The sequence below is a fragment of the Thermobia domestica genome, chromosome 15, assembly GCF_964235325.1.
Source record: "Thermobia domestica chromosome 15, izTheDome1.hap1.1, whole genome shotgun sequence".
NCBI classification, from domain to species: Eukaryota; Metazoa; Arthropoda; class Insecta; order Zygentoma; family Lepismatidae; genus Thermobia; species Thermobia domestica.
In genome coordinates, this window is record NC_137468.1 from 52,946,358 (window position 1) to 52,963,668 (window position 17,311).

General features: G+C 34.3%; 1 protein-coding gene across 1 annotated transcript in view; it reads left to right on the top strand.

Moving 5' to 3' along the window:
* Positions 1-17,311, top strand: part of LOC145671027 (sodium-coupled monocarboxylate transporter 1-like) — a 166,288-nt gene that overhangs the window by 114,892 nt on the left and 34,085 nt on the right. The window contains exons 6-7 of the mRNA XM_081739685.1: positions 8,430-8,497; positions 13,651-13,805. Of these exons, the coding sequence (XP_081595811.1) occupies positions 8,430-8,497; positions 13,651-13,805 (223 nt within the window). The remainder of the gene's footprint in view (positions 1-8,429; positions 8,498-13,650; positions 13,806-17,311) is intronic.

Sequence of the window (17,311 nt, forward strand, 5' to 3'; positions counted from 1 at the left end):
TATTAGTGTCGAATCCATAGTTTTTAGAGTCGGTGAAATGAACAGTAACACTTCCGATGCACTTTAAATCCAAATGCATCCCCGCAACTTGGAGGCGGATATATATATGATCCAAAATGATCTATACTAGTGTTGAATTCATGGTTTTTGGGGTCCTGAGATGAACAGTGACACTTCCGATGACATTTAAATCCAAATTCAGCACCGCAATTTGTGGTGGGAGAAGATGTGGGTATATAAAAATGGTCGAAAATTGTCGATATCAGTGTCGAATCCATACTTTTCTGGGTGGCTGAGATGAACAGTGACACTTCCGATGCCGTTTAAATCCAAATTCAGCCCCCATTATTACTCCTAAAGGGAGAGGATGACATGTAATAGTAAGTGAAAATGACTGATACTAGTGTCAAACTCATAGTTTTGGGGTCCCTAAGTTCACTGGTGACAGTGTTGACGCTCCTTATACCGAAAATGAAACTATTCTTCCCGTATGAAGAACGGGTAATCTGCTAGTCTTTAAGAATAACGAACGGAAGTTTCACATGTTATATTCTTTAATATATTTGTCGCTGCTCAAATTTACGCACTTATGCGGTGTGTGTGTGTATATGTAAAGAAAATCGTTTCTCTTTTTGAGTTCTTCGAAAAGTATACAAATAATAAAGAGGTATTTTTTATCAGAAAACTAAAATGTAAAATTAAAAGATGTTGCTTTAACTATTTTTCCTGCTAGCAAAATACGTTGTATTTATAGATGCTGCAAACACGTTACAGCAAATAAGATTAGCATCAGGCGAATAAATAGTTTTTAAATTACATTATCCGGGTTTTGCCAATATTTCCGAACAAAAGATTTTTTCCACTGGGTTCAAAATTTACAAAAATTTACACAGCACAAGGAAGATACGTGTATCCATAAAATAGATATTTGATTTTAACATACTGGTATTAACTAAAATGATTCTGGCCCTGTTATTTTAACACTTCCCTGCTATGAAACGGTAACTTTATAAGATTACTTAAGATAATTTAAATGCGTCTATATTATTTAATCTAACTTCGATTATATTTCAGAATTTTTTGTAGCCATAACTCCATTCTATCACGGTGCTAACTTTAAAGGAATGGTGTAAATATATTTATTGCCATTAAATTTTCCTATTCTAATACAAGAAACATAACTACTCAATGATCTTAACTGTAAAGCAGTAAATATAAAATAGTGTAGTTTTCATTTTAAAAGCATAATGTGTGAAACATTCGAATATTTCAATTTTTCCCAATCTTTTCGTTTTTTTCAGGTTCGGGAAAAACGGTAAAAAATTGTTTTTTTACCCAAAATTTCCTTTTTGTTTTCTCTAGACCTTTGCAACACTAGTTGCACATATTGTAACATTCATCAGACACGAAGATATGATTCATCACTATTCTCCAATCGTCAGAGTCCAATGTTCTTTGCCACGTGCCCATTCGAGGCGCTTCTTTGTAATGATTGGAGTAATTTTTGCTTTCTTTCTTGGCCTGAGTGCTTTTATTCCCTTAACACAAAGAACCCTTCGAACATTATCAGGCGAAATGTCTACACCATACTCAGCCATTTAAATGTTTAAGTCTCTAGAAGTTGCGTTTCTTTTTCTCAGAGCCAATCTTTTTTAGGTTTTTGATACCTCTTAGCAATAGCTTTGGATCTCACCCACTGTTCCAAAGCCTATTTTCCTGACACATTTGCTTCTTGCTCATCGCAACGGAGATTTTACTCACAAATTTTTGCCCTACCCCAACTCTAATAGTAATTTGTCGTGTATATCTCCCTTTCACCAGAAGTGTTTTGACAACTTCCACTTTACGGGAAGAAAGGTCCCTGGCTTTTCAAATTATGCCGCGATTACAGGACTTCATAGAATAAAAGATTAATACACAAAACACGTCAAGATCACTTCTAACTGACCCATACGAACTGTTGAAGGCTTTGAATGTCGTAACCGCTTACGACACAATACTTCAAATTGTAACTTGGTGTTCGAAATCACAACAGCTGTCTAAGCTGAATACCACTTTCAGAACTCTTTCCCCTCTACTAATGCCATCTGCTGTTCAACGGTGATATCACCACTTCAAGTCTACAGTAAACAAACGAAGAATCCTATATTGGTGGTTTAAACAATTACACTACACGTTCAAGACTTATTAATGTCACCCACTGTATTGCATAATAAATGTTCTTTGCTCAATTTTAAATTTACTGCGTTCTTTATGTATACAGTTGGTATTTAATGTTCACTCGTGAAATGTCTAGTGAGCTTTTGTCCTAATTAAGTAAACTTTGATGGATTTTTGTCCTACTCTTAATAAAATACGCTCCGCACAGTATATATTGCAATTCTGAATGTTTGCTTGGTTTCAGAAGTCTGGTAAAATATGCTTTTTAAACATTTTTTATTTATTTATTTATTTATTTTTGTTTTAGGAATTTGTCTTGGGATTCTCGTATCTCCATTCGAAAGAAACGAATTTCTTAACAAATTATGTAATTAATTCTTAGAATGAAATAGGTTGTATTATGTAATTCGTGTATAAGTGCAGAACAGATAGTGATAATAACGATCTTAGTAGTGCAAATATAGCTGTTACTGTTGGAATTAGATACGTTCGTAACATTATTGCCAACTAGTTGCTGCATCGTCCCAATTTCGTGTGGTGGTGGCGAATTTCAGAACTAAAGCAAGTGAATGATAAAGGCACAAGTCCTAAATGGCAGAAGTCCTAAAAGGCACAAGTCCTAAAAATCATATCGCGGCAGAAGTCCTAAACGGCAGAAGTCCTAAAAGGCAGAAGTCCTAAAGTGCAGAAGTCCTAAAGTGCAGAAGTCCTAAAGTGCAGAAGTCCTAAAATGCAGAAGTCCTAAAGTGCAGAAGTCCTAAAGTGCAGAAGTCCTAAAATTTAGGTCTAGTGCCCATATTTTTAGGACTTCTGCATTTTAGGACTTCTGCACTTTAGGACTTCTGGATGTCACCCCTTCAGAAAGTATCGCAAACAAGCGGAGGTCTACCTTTCTTGGCCTGTTTCCTTAAAATCAAAATAGCTGTCGCGTGAAAACTTTGGTATGCCTCAAATTCCCTTTACCGCTGCATTTGTGCATAATATACTTTCGGTGAGAAGAACCTATCGCTGAGAATAGTTTTGTATTTTTAATTAGTTTACAAGGTAAAAAAAAAAAAAGAAACATTTCAAGGACGTATATGAGAGACAGAAAAAGAATATCCGATTTTTTTTTTTCACTGGAACCAGAGACGGTTATCAGATCGCCATTTAGTTCTAAATGAGTTGATGAATATCAGATTGGTCTTGTATCAGGTGTTTATTGTTAGCTAGTAGGCCTACTATCTTACATGGCCTTAAAGATATTTAACTTAATCCAAGAGGATGTAAGTTTAACACATGTGGTACAGTATCTAATAAGAAATTTGTGGAAGATCACGTTTGGTGATCACGTATAGTGACCGCAACGACGCGTGAGGCTTGAGCTCTACACCAATCATAGAATTGGTTTGTTTCGCATCGGAAGATTTCGTATGATTCGTGGAGCCATCTGAACACACAGTAGCATGGAAGGGGACGCGGCAGAAGTCCTAAATGGCAGAAGTCCTAAAATGCAGAAGTCCTAAATGGCATTAGACCTAAAATGCACAAGTCCTAAAAATTATTTCGCGGCACAAGTCCTAAATGGCAGAAGTCCTAAAGTGCAGAAGTCCTAAAGTGCAGAGGTCCTAAAATGCAGAAGTCCTAAAGTGCAGAAGTCCTAAAATGCAGAAGTCCTAAAATGCAGAAGTCCTAAAATGCAGAAGTCCTAAAAGGCAGAAGTCCTAAAAATCATAGCGAGGCAGAAGTCCTAAAGTGCAGAAGTCCTAAAAATTTTTTGTGGCGCTACCATCGCGTCCGTAAGAAGAATACTGTCAATCTGTTAGTCAAGTTTTAGATATACTGTTTCATATTACAGAGCCTTAGTTCTTACAAGTTATTTGTATAAATACATATTCTATCGTTCTGAAATAATAAATAAATAAATAAATAAATAAATAAATAAATAAATAAATAAATAAATGAAGCCTATTGTCCTTTCTTACTCTTTCCATGATATATTTCTATGTTGACAAAATTTTAACTTTCTACCAAATGTGATTCCCAGATCTTTCATAATATCTGTTTTTCTCTATTTCCACACCATTGACTTCATATTAGTAACATAATATTGTGTTTTAGTTATGTACGTCATAAATTTTGCTTTCCTTGTGTTGTTTTGAAGTAAATTATTTTTACACATATATTTCTTGTACAGAAGTCTTTCTGTAGCAAATAATTGTCATATTCGTAATTAACTACTCCTGGGATACGGCTGTTTCGGTGTAGGACGTTTTGGTGCAGGGCGTTTCGGTGTACGGATTGCTCGGTGTAAGGACGTTCGCCGGTTAAGGTCAGGCTGGTTCGGTGTAAAAGTTCTAATGTTTACACCGAAACGTCCACTCTTCAAAATGAAAATTATTCGTTAGGGAGAAATAAATTCACGAAGTAGAATATATAAATTAATAAATAAAATAAAAATTAAATGTTTCTGTAATTGGCAAGGGTTACTTATTTATAGTGAGTCCCCTCGCTTCACTCTATGTCAGAACTTCTTATATCCTCAAATGTTATAATTATTAATTGATTGGGAAAACGTTTTACGGTAATGATATATAGTAAAAAAGTGTGTGATGCATAAACATTGTGTACACCACACACACCTTATTACGGCAATAACTGTGCACAAATCGCAAAATGCTGCACAATCTTTGAAAGAAAATTTTCAAACACAGATGGTTTTTCTTCCAATAACCGCTTTTATATCATGCATACCCAATAAGATTAGCAAATCTAGGAAAAGAAAACTGATTATGAATCAGTGATGAGATCTTAATTATATTATTACGAAGATGTAAATTCATGTTATAGTTGTAGAGAAGGACAGTGTCAGAAAAATGTCTCAAGAAAATTTTTAACGGCCTAAAGAACACAACAAGAGGCTGAATCCTACCAGTTGTTCCTGCAGAAATTGTTTCTATTATGAGTTACTCTTTTGTTCTTAAACGTGTTTAATAATTACAGCAAATGAAGGATGTTTATAATATAATGTGAAAGAATACAGTTTTAAAAGAATTAAACTACGTCAACATGTTAAAATAATTAAAAGAACCTAATTAATTAGCCACTTTGTACTCTCATTTGCTTAACTGGAATAACCGAGGCCTAAAGGAAAAGAGTTTTCTGCCCAAATCTTATAAGCAGTGGGATATTTTAATATTATAGAAATTGACCCTCCTTCCCCTTAGAAGTGTAATTTTCAAGAAACTGAAACATATAGTATTTTATTACTTTTAGTTAAAAGTTCAAATACCGAGTTTCACGCATCTAGCTTAAACAAATCCTTCCTTAATTTATTTACATATTTTCTGAGTAAGTAATGGGGAATTCGAACATTAAAAAAGTGCTCCCTTTGCTCTTTCCTTTTTATGTGTTCAATTTTCAGTTTTTTTTTAACAGGAAAGATTATATGCCAAGTTTCATTTTACTAGCTTCAGAAACTTGCGAGATACACTACCCTTTAAAAAAATCTTGCCCCACCCGTTTTACGATACTTATTTCCAAAAATTCTTTCTTATGTCCTGCTTTCATAAGAAAATTATATTTTATAATTAAAATTTAACGACTCTACTTGTAGTAGTATGCCCAAAAAATCACTCATCTTTACTCTTTTATATAAGAGTACAGAAGATAAATACAGTCAAACAAATGGATTTCCATGAACAGTTTCCGATTTCTTATAACTACCTGATTCGTACATTTCCCACAAGCTGTGATTTTAAATTTACGCTCTGTCAAGGTCCAGGTTTCAAAAAGGAACTAACTGGAAATATAATAATATTATGTATTTGTGTACATGTGTAATATGTATAAATTTATTGTCTTATTGAAGCTTTCGTAATCTGGAAATAAACTTTTGATTTGCTTTTAATATATAAAAATCATGCTCCCCTAGAAAAATTTGCAGGCTACACCCCTAAATGACTATGTAGTAATTTCTGCAAAAATGGCACAGGACCTAAAATTTAGGTCTAATGCCTATATTTTTAGGACTTGTGCCATTTAAGACTTATTAATGTCACCCACTGTATTGCATAATAAATGTTCTTTGCTCAATTTTAAATTTACTGCGTTCTTTATGTATACAGTTGGTATTTAATGTTCACTCGTGAAATGTCTAGTGTGCTTTTGTCCTAATTAAGTAAACTTTGGTGGATTTTTGTCCTACTCTTAATAAAATACGCTCCGCACAGTATATATTGCAATTCTGAATGTTTGCTTGGTTTCAGAAGTCTGGTAAAATATTCTTTTTAAACATTTTTTATTATTTATTTATTTATTTATTTATTTATTTATTTATTTATTTATTCTTGTTTTAGGAATTTGTCTTGGGATTCTCGTATCTCCATTCGAAAGAAACGAATTTCTTAACAAATTATGTAATTAATTCTTAGAATGAAATAGGTTGTATTATGTAATTCGTGTATAAGTGCAGAACAGATAGTGATAATAACGATCTTAGTAGTACAAATATAGCTGTTACTGTTGGAATTAGATACGTTCGTAACATTATTGCCAACTAGTTGCTGCATCGTCCCAATTTCGTGTGGTGGTGGCGAATTTCAGAACTAAAGCAAGTGAATGATAAAGGCACAAGTCCTAAATGGCAGAAGTCCTAAACGGCAGAAGTCCTAAAGTGCAGAAGTCCTAAAGTGCAGAAGTCCTAAAGTGCAGAAGTCCTAAAATGCAGAAGTCCTAAAGTGCAGAAGTCCTAAAATGCAGAAGTCCTAAAGTGCAGAAGTCCTAAAATGCAGAAGTCCTAAAGTGCAGAAGTCCTAAAATTTAGGTCTAGTGCCCATATTTTTAGGACTTCTGCATTTTAGGACTTCTGCACTTTAGGACTTCTGGATGTCACCCGCATGGAACCTTCAAACATCAGAGGTGCACCAACAATGTTGCCAAACTTTAAAGATATGGGGAAAGAGAGATAAAAAAAAGCCCTTAAAGATATATAACACGAACGGTAACAGTTATTCGAATTAAACGGCAGCAATAATAACGCAAAAATATAAAACAACAACAATAACAACAAAAACAAACATAACGAAACTTAATCCAACAATGTACCCTCAGAAAGTGTTCTCAGTAAAGCGCCAGGGACGAAACTGGCAAAATTTCATGGATGAAGTTGACGACCGGAACACAACATCACGTTCTATTGGGTAGTGAAATCGGTAGATCTAGGTCAAGCTTCACGACTCATTGTGATCACAATAGTCACAATAAAACCACTTTGCCCATACAAGTACTTGCGGCAAACACAATTCTGATCTACTTTTTATCTTTATTTACTGTCATTTAGTCTGCAGTCTTCATGGGTATACAAAAGTCTATTAGATTTCCGGAAAATAACTGATTTGGAGTTATACTGTTTGTGACAAGAAGACTCCCGTGCACATTTGCGGTGTCCATACAATAGGAAATCTCATCGCATGTGAAGCGCTGGAAAATAATTTGAAAAAAGTTAATTACAGGTAACGTTCCTTTATATTTAGTAATCAATGTGAAAAGTGTAAACGCTAATTCCTGGATAGCCAACTCATGTCAAATAAATAAGGCGAAATATCATAACTGGTGTCGCAATGTCGTACTTACGTTCTTCAGAAAGAACTTGGAGACAGAGAAAAGAATCATGTGAAGAATTCGCTAACAGCCCCCTAAAAAAAAAAAAAAAAAAAAGTCGCTCCAGTTTTAATGCAACCCTCACATTTTGTGGTTTGCGTGAAATTTTAAGATGATGGTAATGAATGTGTATCCGGTCCATAATTTGTAATTATGGTTAAGAATGTTATAAATTGTGCTAGTGAATCTAAAATGAGGGGGCACGGTGGCTCAGTGGTAGAGCGTTCACCTCCGGTGTTTGGGGTACTTGGTTCGATCCCAGCTCGCGCCGTGTGGACTTTGTGGTGGACAAACACCGTGCTCGTGGGTTTTCTCCTGGCTCTCCCGTTTCCTCCCACTTTGTTCACTCCACCATTTCATTCGTTTCTCATAATCACCGTCTCCTTTAGCCTAACCGGTATAACCGTGGAACGTAAAACTTAAGATTTCATTTCAGTTTCATTTTTGAATCTAAAATATCTTTCGACATCAGAGCAGAACAAGAAAATCACTTTGTTGGGCGAAGTCTGACATTGGATTGGAAAGGGCTGAACCACCATTACCAGGAGTAATTAACTCATAGAGTTTATTTCTTCCTTAATAATTTATTGAACATTTCTTACTTTCTTTTCTATCCATTTTCTTTTCAGTAACTGGAATCAACACGTATTTGGCTGTGACAACAGTATTTGCTGTCTGTATATTTTATACGTCTCTGGTGAGTAGGATATTACGTTCTTAAACATGTTTATAGTCTTTTTGGCACATTGTTTATCGCTGTAGTCTTTAAAAAAAAAATCAAAATGTGCCGCCTGAAAAACTTACTAAAAAAGAAGAATAATGAGGCTGGTTAGTATATTCTTATACTTATTTATCTAGTCTAATATATATAAATGAAAGGTGTAGGCGCAAGAAATGAACAATAAAAGGATCAAACTTGTATAGTGGCAAGAAAGGCCTTGTTTAGAGTGCCACTGAATTTATTTGTTAAAAGGACAAATGAATAATTATTGATTTTAAGTGAAGAATGTTTTTAGTTAAATGGTTACTAAGTTGTGATATAAGATGATATTGTAAGTTGAATGTTTAGTGGAAGAATTGAGTATCTCAAGTGTCAGAAAGAACGATATAGTTACAGTCGTAAGTTGATGCAAGGAATTATATGTAAAGAGTATGGAATAAATAGCTATGATTGGAAATACTGTTAATTGTAAATGGTAATAGTGATACGTATGAAGGCGTGTGCAACTGTTGTATGAATTAATGATATTAGAGTAATTTCAGAAGTCTAATTTGAAATAGTATATTTTCGGAACGTAACGTAACCTAATTTAAGTAGTAACAATAGGGACTATCTTTGTTACTTAATAAATCTTGAACCAGCCGACTATCTCAATAAAATTTTCAACATAAACGAGGTTCGGACCTGGAATGGCTTGTGTATAGCCCGCTCCCCCCAGTTCTTTGTCACCGGAACTGGAAGAGTCACAGGTCGGAACAGGTACTATATATCATTTCACTGTGATTTTTGTCGAATTCCCAATGAATTGATATACAGTGCCTGTTCCGATCTGTGACTATTCCAGTTCCGGTAACAATTGAACTGCAAAAATAATCAGTTTTAATATACCTACATATATAAAAATACCTGTAAGCAAAACTTACTGAATAGTGCAATGAGTGCATTTTTAAGATGATTTTAGCAAATTTTTGCAAATGTTATGAAAACTAGTTAACTATTCTAATGTGATCAAAGAAAGCATTATCTAACCTTAAACTTACTTTAAGCTAATAGCTATTGCTATATCTAAAATCAACAAATCAATATTTACCTAACCTAACAATATTTAACTCAAATGCTAATACTTTCATTAATTTATTCTATGAAGAAATGAAACCAAAAAATATGCATGCAAACTTTTTTCATAAAGTAAACGCAGACATCACATATATGTTAAATAAGCTACCGTACATGAAACTTTATCTGACAAAAAAATCTTCCAGTAGTTAATCATTTCCAGAATAAATCTCTCCGGCATGTTGCAGGAAAAGCAAAAACTGATCACTAATACCGATATGTTTGCAAAATTTTCTCCTCCACAAATAACAGCTGAAATGCAACATGAGATTGTCGCTTTTATAAGTAGAGGGAAGACTTCTTTTCAGCTGAAACCATAAATTCTCTATATTTTGTGTGTATGCTCCAGTGCTAGGATCTACTAAATTCATAGAATGATTGACTGTAAGATGTTGCCAACCTTCTTTACTGAGGGAGCTGTATCCCTTCCAGCAATCGGTAATAACTGTCGATTTTTTGTTTACGTGTTTTGATATAATATCGACAAGATTAATCGCATTTCGGCTATTATTAGGACATATAGACAGAAAAATTTCATCTGTTTCTCGACAGATTCCACCTACAATCCAAGTTTGCGATTTCATTCTGCCGACGTTGTATTTTCTCCTTCCAAACAAACCTTCATCGATCTCAACAGTGTACCCTTCTCCACCAATTACTTCAGACGAGTATCGCACAATAATTTCCAAGCATACTTCTCTACAAAATGTGAGCCAGTCACTAACAGTATTATGCGATAATTTATCTACAAACGAACATTCTTGAATAATATTATCATATCTATGAATTTGTGCTATAAAGCAATATGCAAGCAATAACACCTGCTTTATTTCAAGATTTAGATACACTCCAAAAAAAGAATTTCTTCTAATAGATACCATTTTCTTATAATATGAACACGAACGATGATAAATGAAATGTAATGTAAATCGTCCACTCTTCTCCTTGTGAGCTTTTAAACTTAATTCGTTTTGATAGCTTTTACATACCTTTTCAAACTTAATTAATCCAGTTGATGCACAAAATCTGTATGTTGTGCAGTCATCTTGAAGAATTTGCGTCGATAATGTAAAAAAATTATAATTTTTGATTTGTTTTAAATCAAAAGGCTTCTTTAACTCGACAATATCCATTTTGTTTATTTTAAATATGACAATCGATAAATAAAATAGCACGAAAAAATAAATGACTGTCGCATTTCCTAAATAGAAATTTATTATCGTACTCATAAATAATTACAGCAATTGGCTTGTTTCGAATTAAAAACAAAACAAATGAATAATAACTTTTTCTTTATAACGCGATTCCGATTCATTATGAACTAATATGAATCGTTAAATCACTATGATTCGTTAAAAATCACTGGGGGGAGCGGGCTATACTCAATCCCCTGGAATAGTTTTTATCATTTCACTTTGACGGCGCAACTTTGGGGAGGGGAAGGAGGGGAGATATTTAGGAATGATGGAAAATGACCGATATTAGTGTCATTTTACCTAGTTTTCGGGATCGCTGAAACGAGCAGTAACACTTCCGATGCCGTTTAAATTGAAACTCAGCCTTCATTCCTCTTTATGTCCAAAATGAAACGTCTCTCTATGCGAAGGACGGGTATTCTGTTAATTTACTATATATATTCAGATTTTTGTCTACTAAACATTATCCAGTCTCAACCAGTAAAGGATTACATCTTCCCTTTGACAGAGCTGCAACCAGAATTTTTCGATTTCATATATCCATGAATGGTCTAAATAAGTTCATGCAAACAATAGATGAAAGAAAAACTACTAACCACTTAAAAAGATGATGTAGATTAAATGAGTAAATAAGTAAACATATATCGGAAAAATGTGAAAGGATATATATATACAGGGTGTCTCAAAAGTCCCCCGACATAGGGTAACTCTGTTATTATCAGAGTTACAACAAAATGTAAGGGAAAAACCATCTCCAAATATGATGTTTTCAATCTAAAGCGAAGAACTTTTTTTTTTTTTTTTAATCAGACGGGCCGTTTGGGCTGTACACTCTTTATGAACTCAATGTTAAATGAAAATACAACGTTGCCATTTACCTGGACTGTTTTTTGCGCTAATGTTTCGATGGCCAGCCTCCATTTCAAACAGTAACTTAATTCACTTATGTTGTGGGTCCAGGGAAATGGTAACGTTGCATTTTCATTTAACATTGGGCACATAAAGTATGTACAGCCCAAACGGCTCGTCTGATTTCAAAAATTCCTTCAATTTAGAGTGAAAACTTCATATTTGGATATGGTTTCCCCTCTTACATTTTGTTGTAACTCTGATAATAACAATAATAATAATTCTGATAATAATTCCCCTTTGTGAGGGAATTTTCGAGACACCTTGTATATGCCAATTGATTGATCTCACTAAATAGGTCAAGATTATGTGTGTTTAAAGCTTATGTGTAATTTTTGAGAAAATCTTGAAAAAAATGTTTTTAATTTTTAAAAAATGATCCTGGACGAGAACGACGCCACTTGTTCATTAAGTGAGACTGACATTGAAGGATGACCTCTTACAGTACAGCATCTCATTATGACACAACAAGACGGTAGAGATATTGTACAAAATTATGATTAACTATTAAACGTTGATTTGTATTTAACTAAACTATTACCTAAAGACGTAGGCTATATCAGTCGATAGACCATATCAAGATTTGCAAAATGACATGCTTAAAGGGTAAATTCTGATGTGTACTCTCCGACAACATTTACAAAAACAAACTTTTATGGTGTTAGAAAGCATGTTATCCAATAATGATTGATAATTCTGCTTGAGCAGATTGTTCATATGTTACGTACTTTAAATGTAAATGTAAATAATAATAATAATAATAATAATAATAATAATAATAATAATAATAATAATAATAATAATAATAATAATAATAATAATAATAATAATAATAATAATATGTAATAATGGTGAAAATCCTGACTACTTCTAACAGTGACACATTCACTCTTAGCAGTGACATACTCCTAAGTTATGAATACATCTATACGAAATTGAATAATAGTGTCAGGAGGAATATTATGCAAAGATTAAAAAATATCAGCTTAGCCTATATTAAATAAAAAAAAAGTATTGAGCCGTTAAAAATTAAATTTGAGAAAACATTTATTTGCGATTTTAAAATAGTATTATGAAGCCACATATACACCATTTTGTAAAACAACACTGATACTGTGTTACTAAAATGAATCATCATCATGTCAGACACTTGATTTAACGACTGCCATTTTAACAATACTTTAAAGTGCAATTGAAGTAGCACAATGCTTGTGTCAAAATTTAACACAACTCGGACAGCTATTATGTTGAGTAACAACTTTTTTTTTTAACTATGTACAACTTAAAGGGATTGTAATCACTTCAGCCCTTACCGAAAATCAAATGTGAGTCTGCCATGCAGAAGACTAATTTCCTACCCATATATTCAGTGATGGATTTCCCCCCTGGGTGATTTCAAAACACAGGTAATATTGCTACAAAAATATTGATAACCCACGTGGGGAAGAATTCCACCCTCCAGACATCTTCACTACATTTCTAAGAGAAATCTCAATTCTGAGAGAAAACAAATAAAACGATATTGTTGACAGAAGGAAAGATTTTTACAATTATTAGTACTTAAAATCTTTGATTTTCATTTAGAGCATAGGTAGAACTTACCTATTGCTCTTATAAAAATTAGTTTAAGATTTTCTAAAATGATTTTATTATATTTCGAATTACATGTAGCTGTCTACAAGCATAATATTCACTTCACAAAGCAATCTAAGGATTTACACTTTAGTTGTAAACTTTTTTTTAGATGGTATTCATAAAAAAAAACATGAAAAGCATAAGACTTCAAGACTATGTAAAATACAGAATTATATTATTTTGTTGACATGGATATGATTTTAATTGTTGATACTTCATATTCAACCTACTATTAGCAAAAAATGAACTCATTTTTTATGTTCTCTTTGATAGGGTGGCATGAAGGCTGTTATGTGGACAGACACATTTCAAACTATTGTTATGTACGGGTCGATAATTGCTGTGATAGTAAAAGGAAGTTACGATGTTGGAGGAGTGTCCGTAGTGTGGCAGAAGAGTTCTCAAAGTGATCGATTAGAGTTTTTCAAGTGAGTACATGCATTCTTTTAATTACTTAAATATTCCTGGCAGATTGTTTTTTTAACGAGCGGCAAGAGTTCCTCTTGTTTCCATATTTGCAAACAATACTAAGAAATACGTTAAGTTGAAAGTACTACTGTTAAGTATAGATGTAACTAGTACTAATATAGTCACAGTAAATAGAAAGCATGTGTTTCAAATTATTACTGAACACAGTCCAAACCTCTGAAAACATTCAAACGAAATTCATCTAAACTCTTAGCCGGTAGTGTCAACGCAACACATACTTTCGGATTATCGCTATTAGATACTCATGTAATGTTAATAAGGCCATGATAATTTAAGCTTTGAGCGTTGAAATTTAGGATCAATATTAACAGACGAAAATCATATTCACGAAGAAATTAAATGTCGACTAAAAGCAGGGAATTCGTGTTACTATTCGGTTCAAAATCTCTTGTCGTCGCGAATTCTGTCGAGGAATTTGAAGCTTAAAATATATAAAACGATAATCATGCCTGTGGTCCTGTATGGTTGCGAAACATGGTCGCTTACTCTGAGGGAAGAACATAGACTGAAAGTATTTGAGAACAGGATCCTGAGAAGAATATTCGGACCCAAGAGGAACGAGAATGGGGAATGGCGGAAGCTTCATAACGAGGAACTACATAGTTTATATGGTTTACCCAACATTGTTAGGGTCGTCAAGTCTAGGAGGCTTAGGTGGGCAGGTCATGTAGCTAGAATGGAAGAAAGTAGAAACGCTTTCAAAGTCTTGACTGGTAGACCCATAGGAAAACGACCATTAGGAAGACCTAGGCGCAGATGGGAGGATAATATTAAGATGGATCTCGCAGAGATAGGAATACAAAGTAGAAACTGGATCCAATTAGCTAAGGATAGAAGTCAGTGGAGAGCTTTTGTGAACGCGGTACTGAACCTCCGGGTTCCATAGGCCATAGAGTTAGTTAGTTTTAGTTAGTTAGCGTTGAAATTCCATGGTCTATCTTAGTAGTTCTCAACAAATATCGCGCGCGTCGTTAGGAATGCATATGCAGGTATAGAGCCGTAACTTGTGGAGGCAGGGGGGCAACTGCTCCTCCAGGGAAGTTTCAGACAAAATTTCTTACTCCATTTATGATATGAACATGAAATTATAAATGAAGCATCAAACAGGTTCACTACATTACATAACCAAAACAGCACACAAAAGATAAAAATAATTAAAATGAGTCGTGGACCCTTTCAGGAAAAAAATTTTACTATTAGGGGCCTAGAAATAATATTTGTTCGTATGACTTTGAGATTTGTCAATATTATCCCCTTAATTAATTTATCGTGTATGGAACGGGCGTAGGGGTGTAAGTAACGGCCCCGCAGACCTTGTCTTGTGGGTGGACCCACAGACTCCGGGGAGCCCACAAAGAGTAAGAGAAAGATGGAAAGAAGAGGCCTATTTTCGAATTTTACGGGGAGGCCCAAACAACTTTTTCTAGGGAGCCCAGATATTAATGCTTGCCCTCTCAGAAAAAAAAATCTAAGTTACGGCGCTGTGCAGGTAGTTGTTACGCTATTTTACCGGCTGGAAGCGGGTAAAACAGTGTCAGTATTCTGCTATGTGTGTATGTATGTATGTATGTGAGAGAGAAAGTGTCTTACGTGAAAGTAAGGTGTTCTTTTTACCTCTTGTATAGTTTAAATAGCTAGGGAGTAATAATAATTAGCGATTACAATAACTCAAATTACGGGAACAAGTCAGATTTACTTTAAGTAAATGTTGGTTAATTGGTTTGGAGTTTAGCAGCCCTTTCAGCAGCGAGGGTATAAGTAACGTGGACCCAGGGACGTATGCAGAATGTGGATCCTGGAGGTCTGACCCCCCACACTTCAAATTTCAACTTTTCCGTAAATTTAGTCTGATTTCAGGAGCGATTCTGCAAATTTTACTACAATTTATCTTCATATTGAATTTTGATTCCCCAAAAGCTTTATACCTCTCCCAAAATACATTCCTGCGTACTTTTGTGTGTCGACCTTGAGTTTAAGGTGGAATTCGAACCACTTAAGCTCCCACTGTGAATTCGAGCCCGAATTTCCTGCGCCAAAGACGTCAAATAACTATCGCTTCGATGGGTTTGTCGATATCTGGGAGAAATCATTAAAAGTGAAAACAGAGCCAACGTTGGTGACCACGCTTTGTATCTTTAATTTAATCACTGGCCCAACGTATCGCCAATAATTATGCAAAAGTGCTATTCACGGCTTCAGTTTAGCAAAGATGATGTCGCAGATTGTTATTCTAGAATTGTTCCTTTAACTTGCGATATGGCAATAGGCTTAGAAAGAACCTGGCATTTCGGAAAAGTAGGACAACGTCACAACTCTATAAGGGTAGGGCAGGATGACTCAGTGGTAGAGCGCTTACCTCTGGTGCGTGGAGTCCCTGGTTCGATCCTCCATCAAGCAAATTTGAGGGGAACAACATTATGTCTGTGGGTTTTCTCAGGGTACTCCCACTTTTTCATTCCACCAATTCTTTCATAATCATTCACTTGCCTTAATCATCATTTTCCTTAGCCTAAAGGGCATAATCGCTGGACATAAATACTTACGATTCAAATAGAAAATCTTTGCTTAATTGACGTTTGCCACTAAGTTAAGTGCGTGAAAAATCTTTTAAAAAATAACAATATAACAATTTACAACAGAAAAAAGCTCAGAATTTGTCTACTAGGGACTGTATGAAGTTGAAAACTATACATATGCGAAAAAGACTGCATCGTTATTATTAACTCAGGGTACAGAGAACCCAAAATACTAATAAAAAAAATCAGACTAGTCAGACTAGCAGTTCAGCTGCTTAGCAATTCAGTTCTACTGTTTTAGGACTTCCACACGTCCCGGTTCAGATGGATTTACAATATGTTTCCCTATTAAGAATTTTTTTGGTCTACCTTTCTATGGTTACGCCTTTTAGTTTAAAGGACATGAATAATTAATGAAAATAAATGCTTCTGAAATATTTTTTTTGGGGGGGGGGGTTCTTCCACTGGGAATCTAACCCGAGACCATGTACACCAAATGCATACGTGATAGCCATAAATCATTTACATTAATCGATATTCAACTAATACGAATAATATACTCTCTGCCACTGAATAACAAAGTTGAATGCTCTTATTGTGTTACTTTCACTTTTAGTAAGTCAGTTCGTGCATTACAAGATTTTTACAGGGGATGACACGTCCTTAAGAATACAATTATCCCCATACATGCCCACACAATTACATTTCCAACCGATATTTTCATATCTTTACAGAAGAGGATTTCTCCCTTATCCTCCCAGTAACTCAAATATTGTGTAAACTAATTCATTTTAGCCAACTCACAATTTACATTTGAAACTTTGTATTATATATATCTGCCACGCAATTTGTTAAATGTTGATGTATTTACGCACTAGTTGTTAATTCTGATACTTGAGCAAAGAAAAACAAGTCCATAACTATCATAT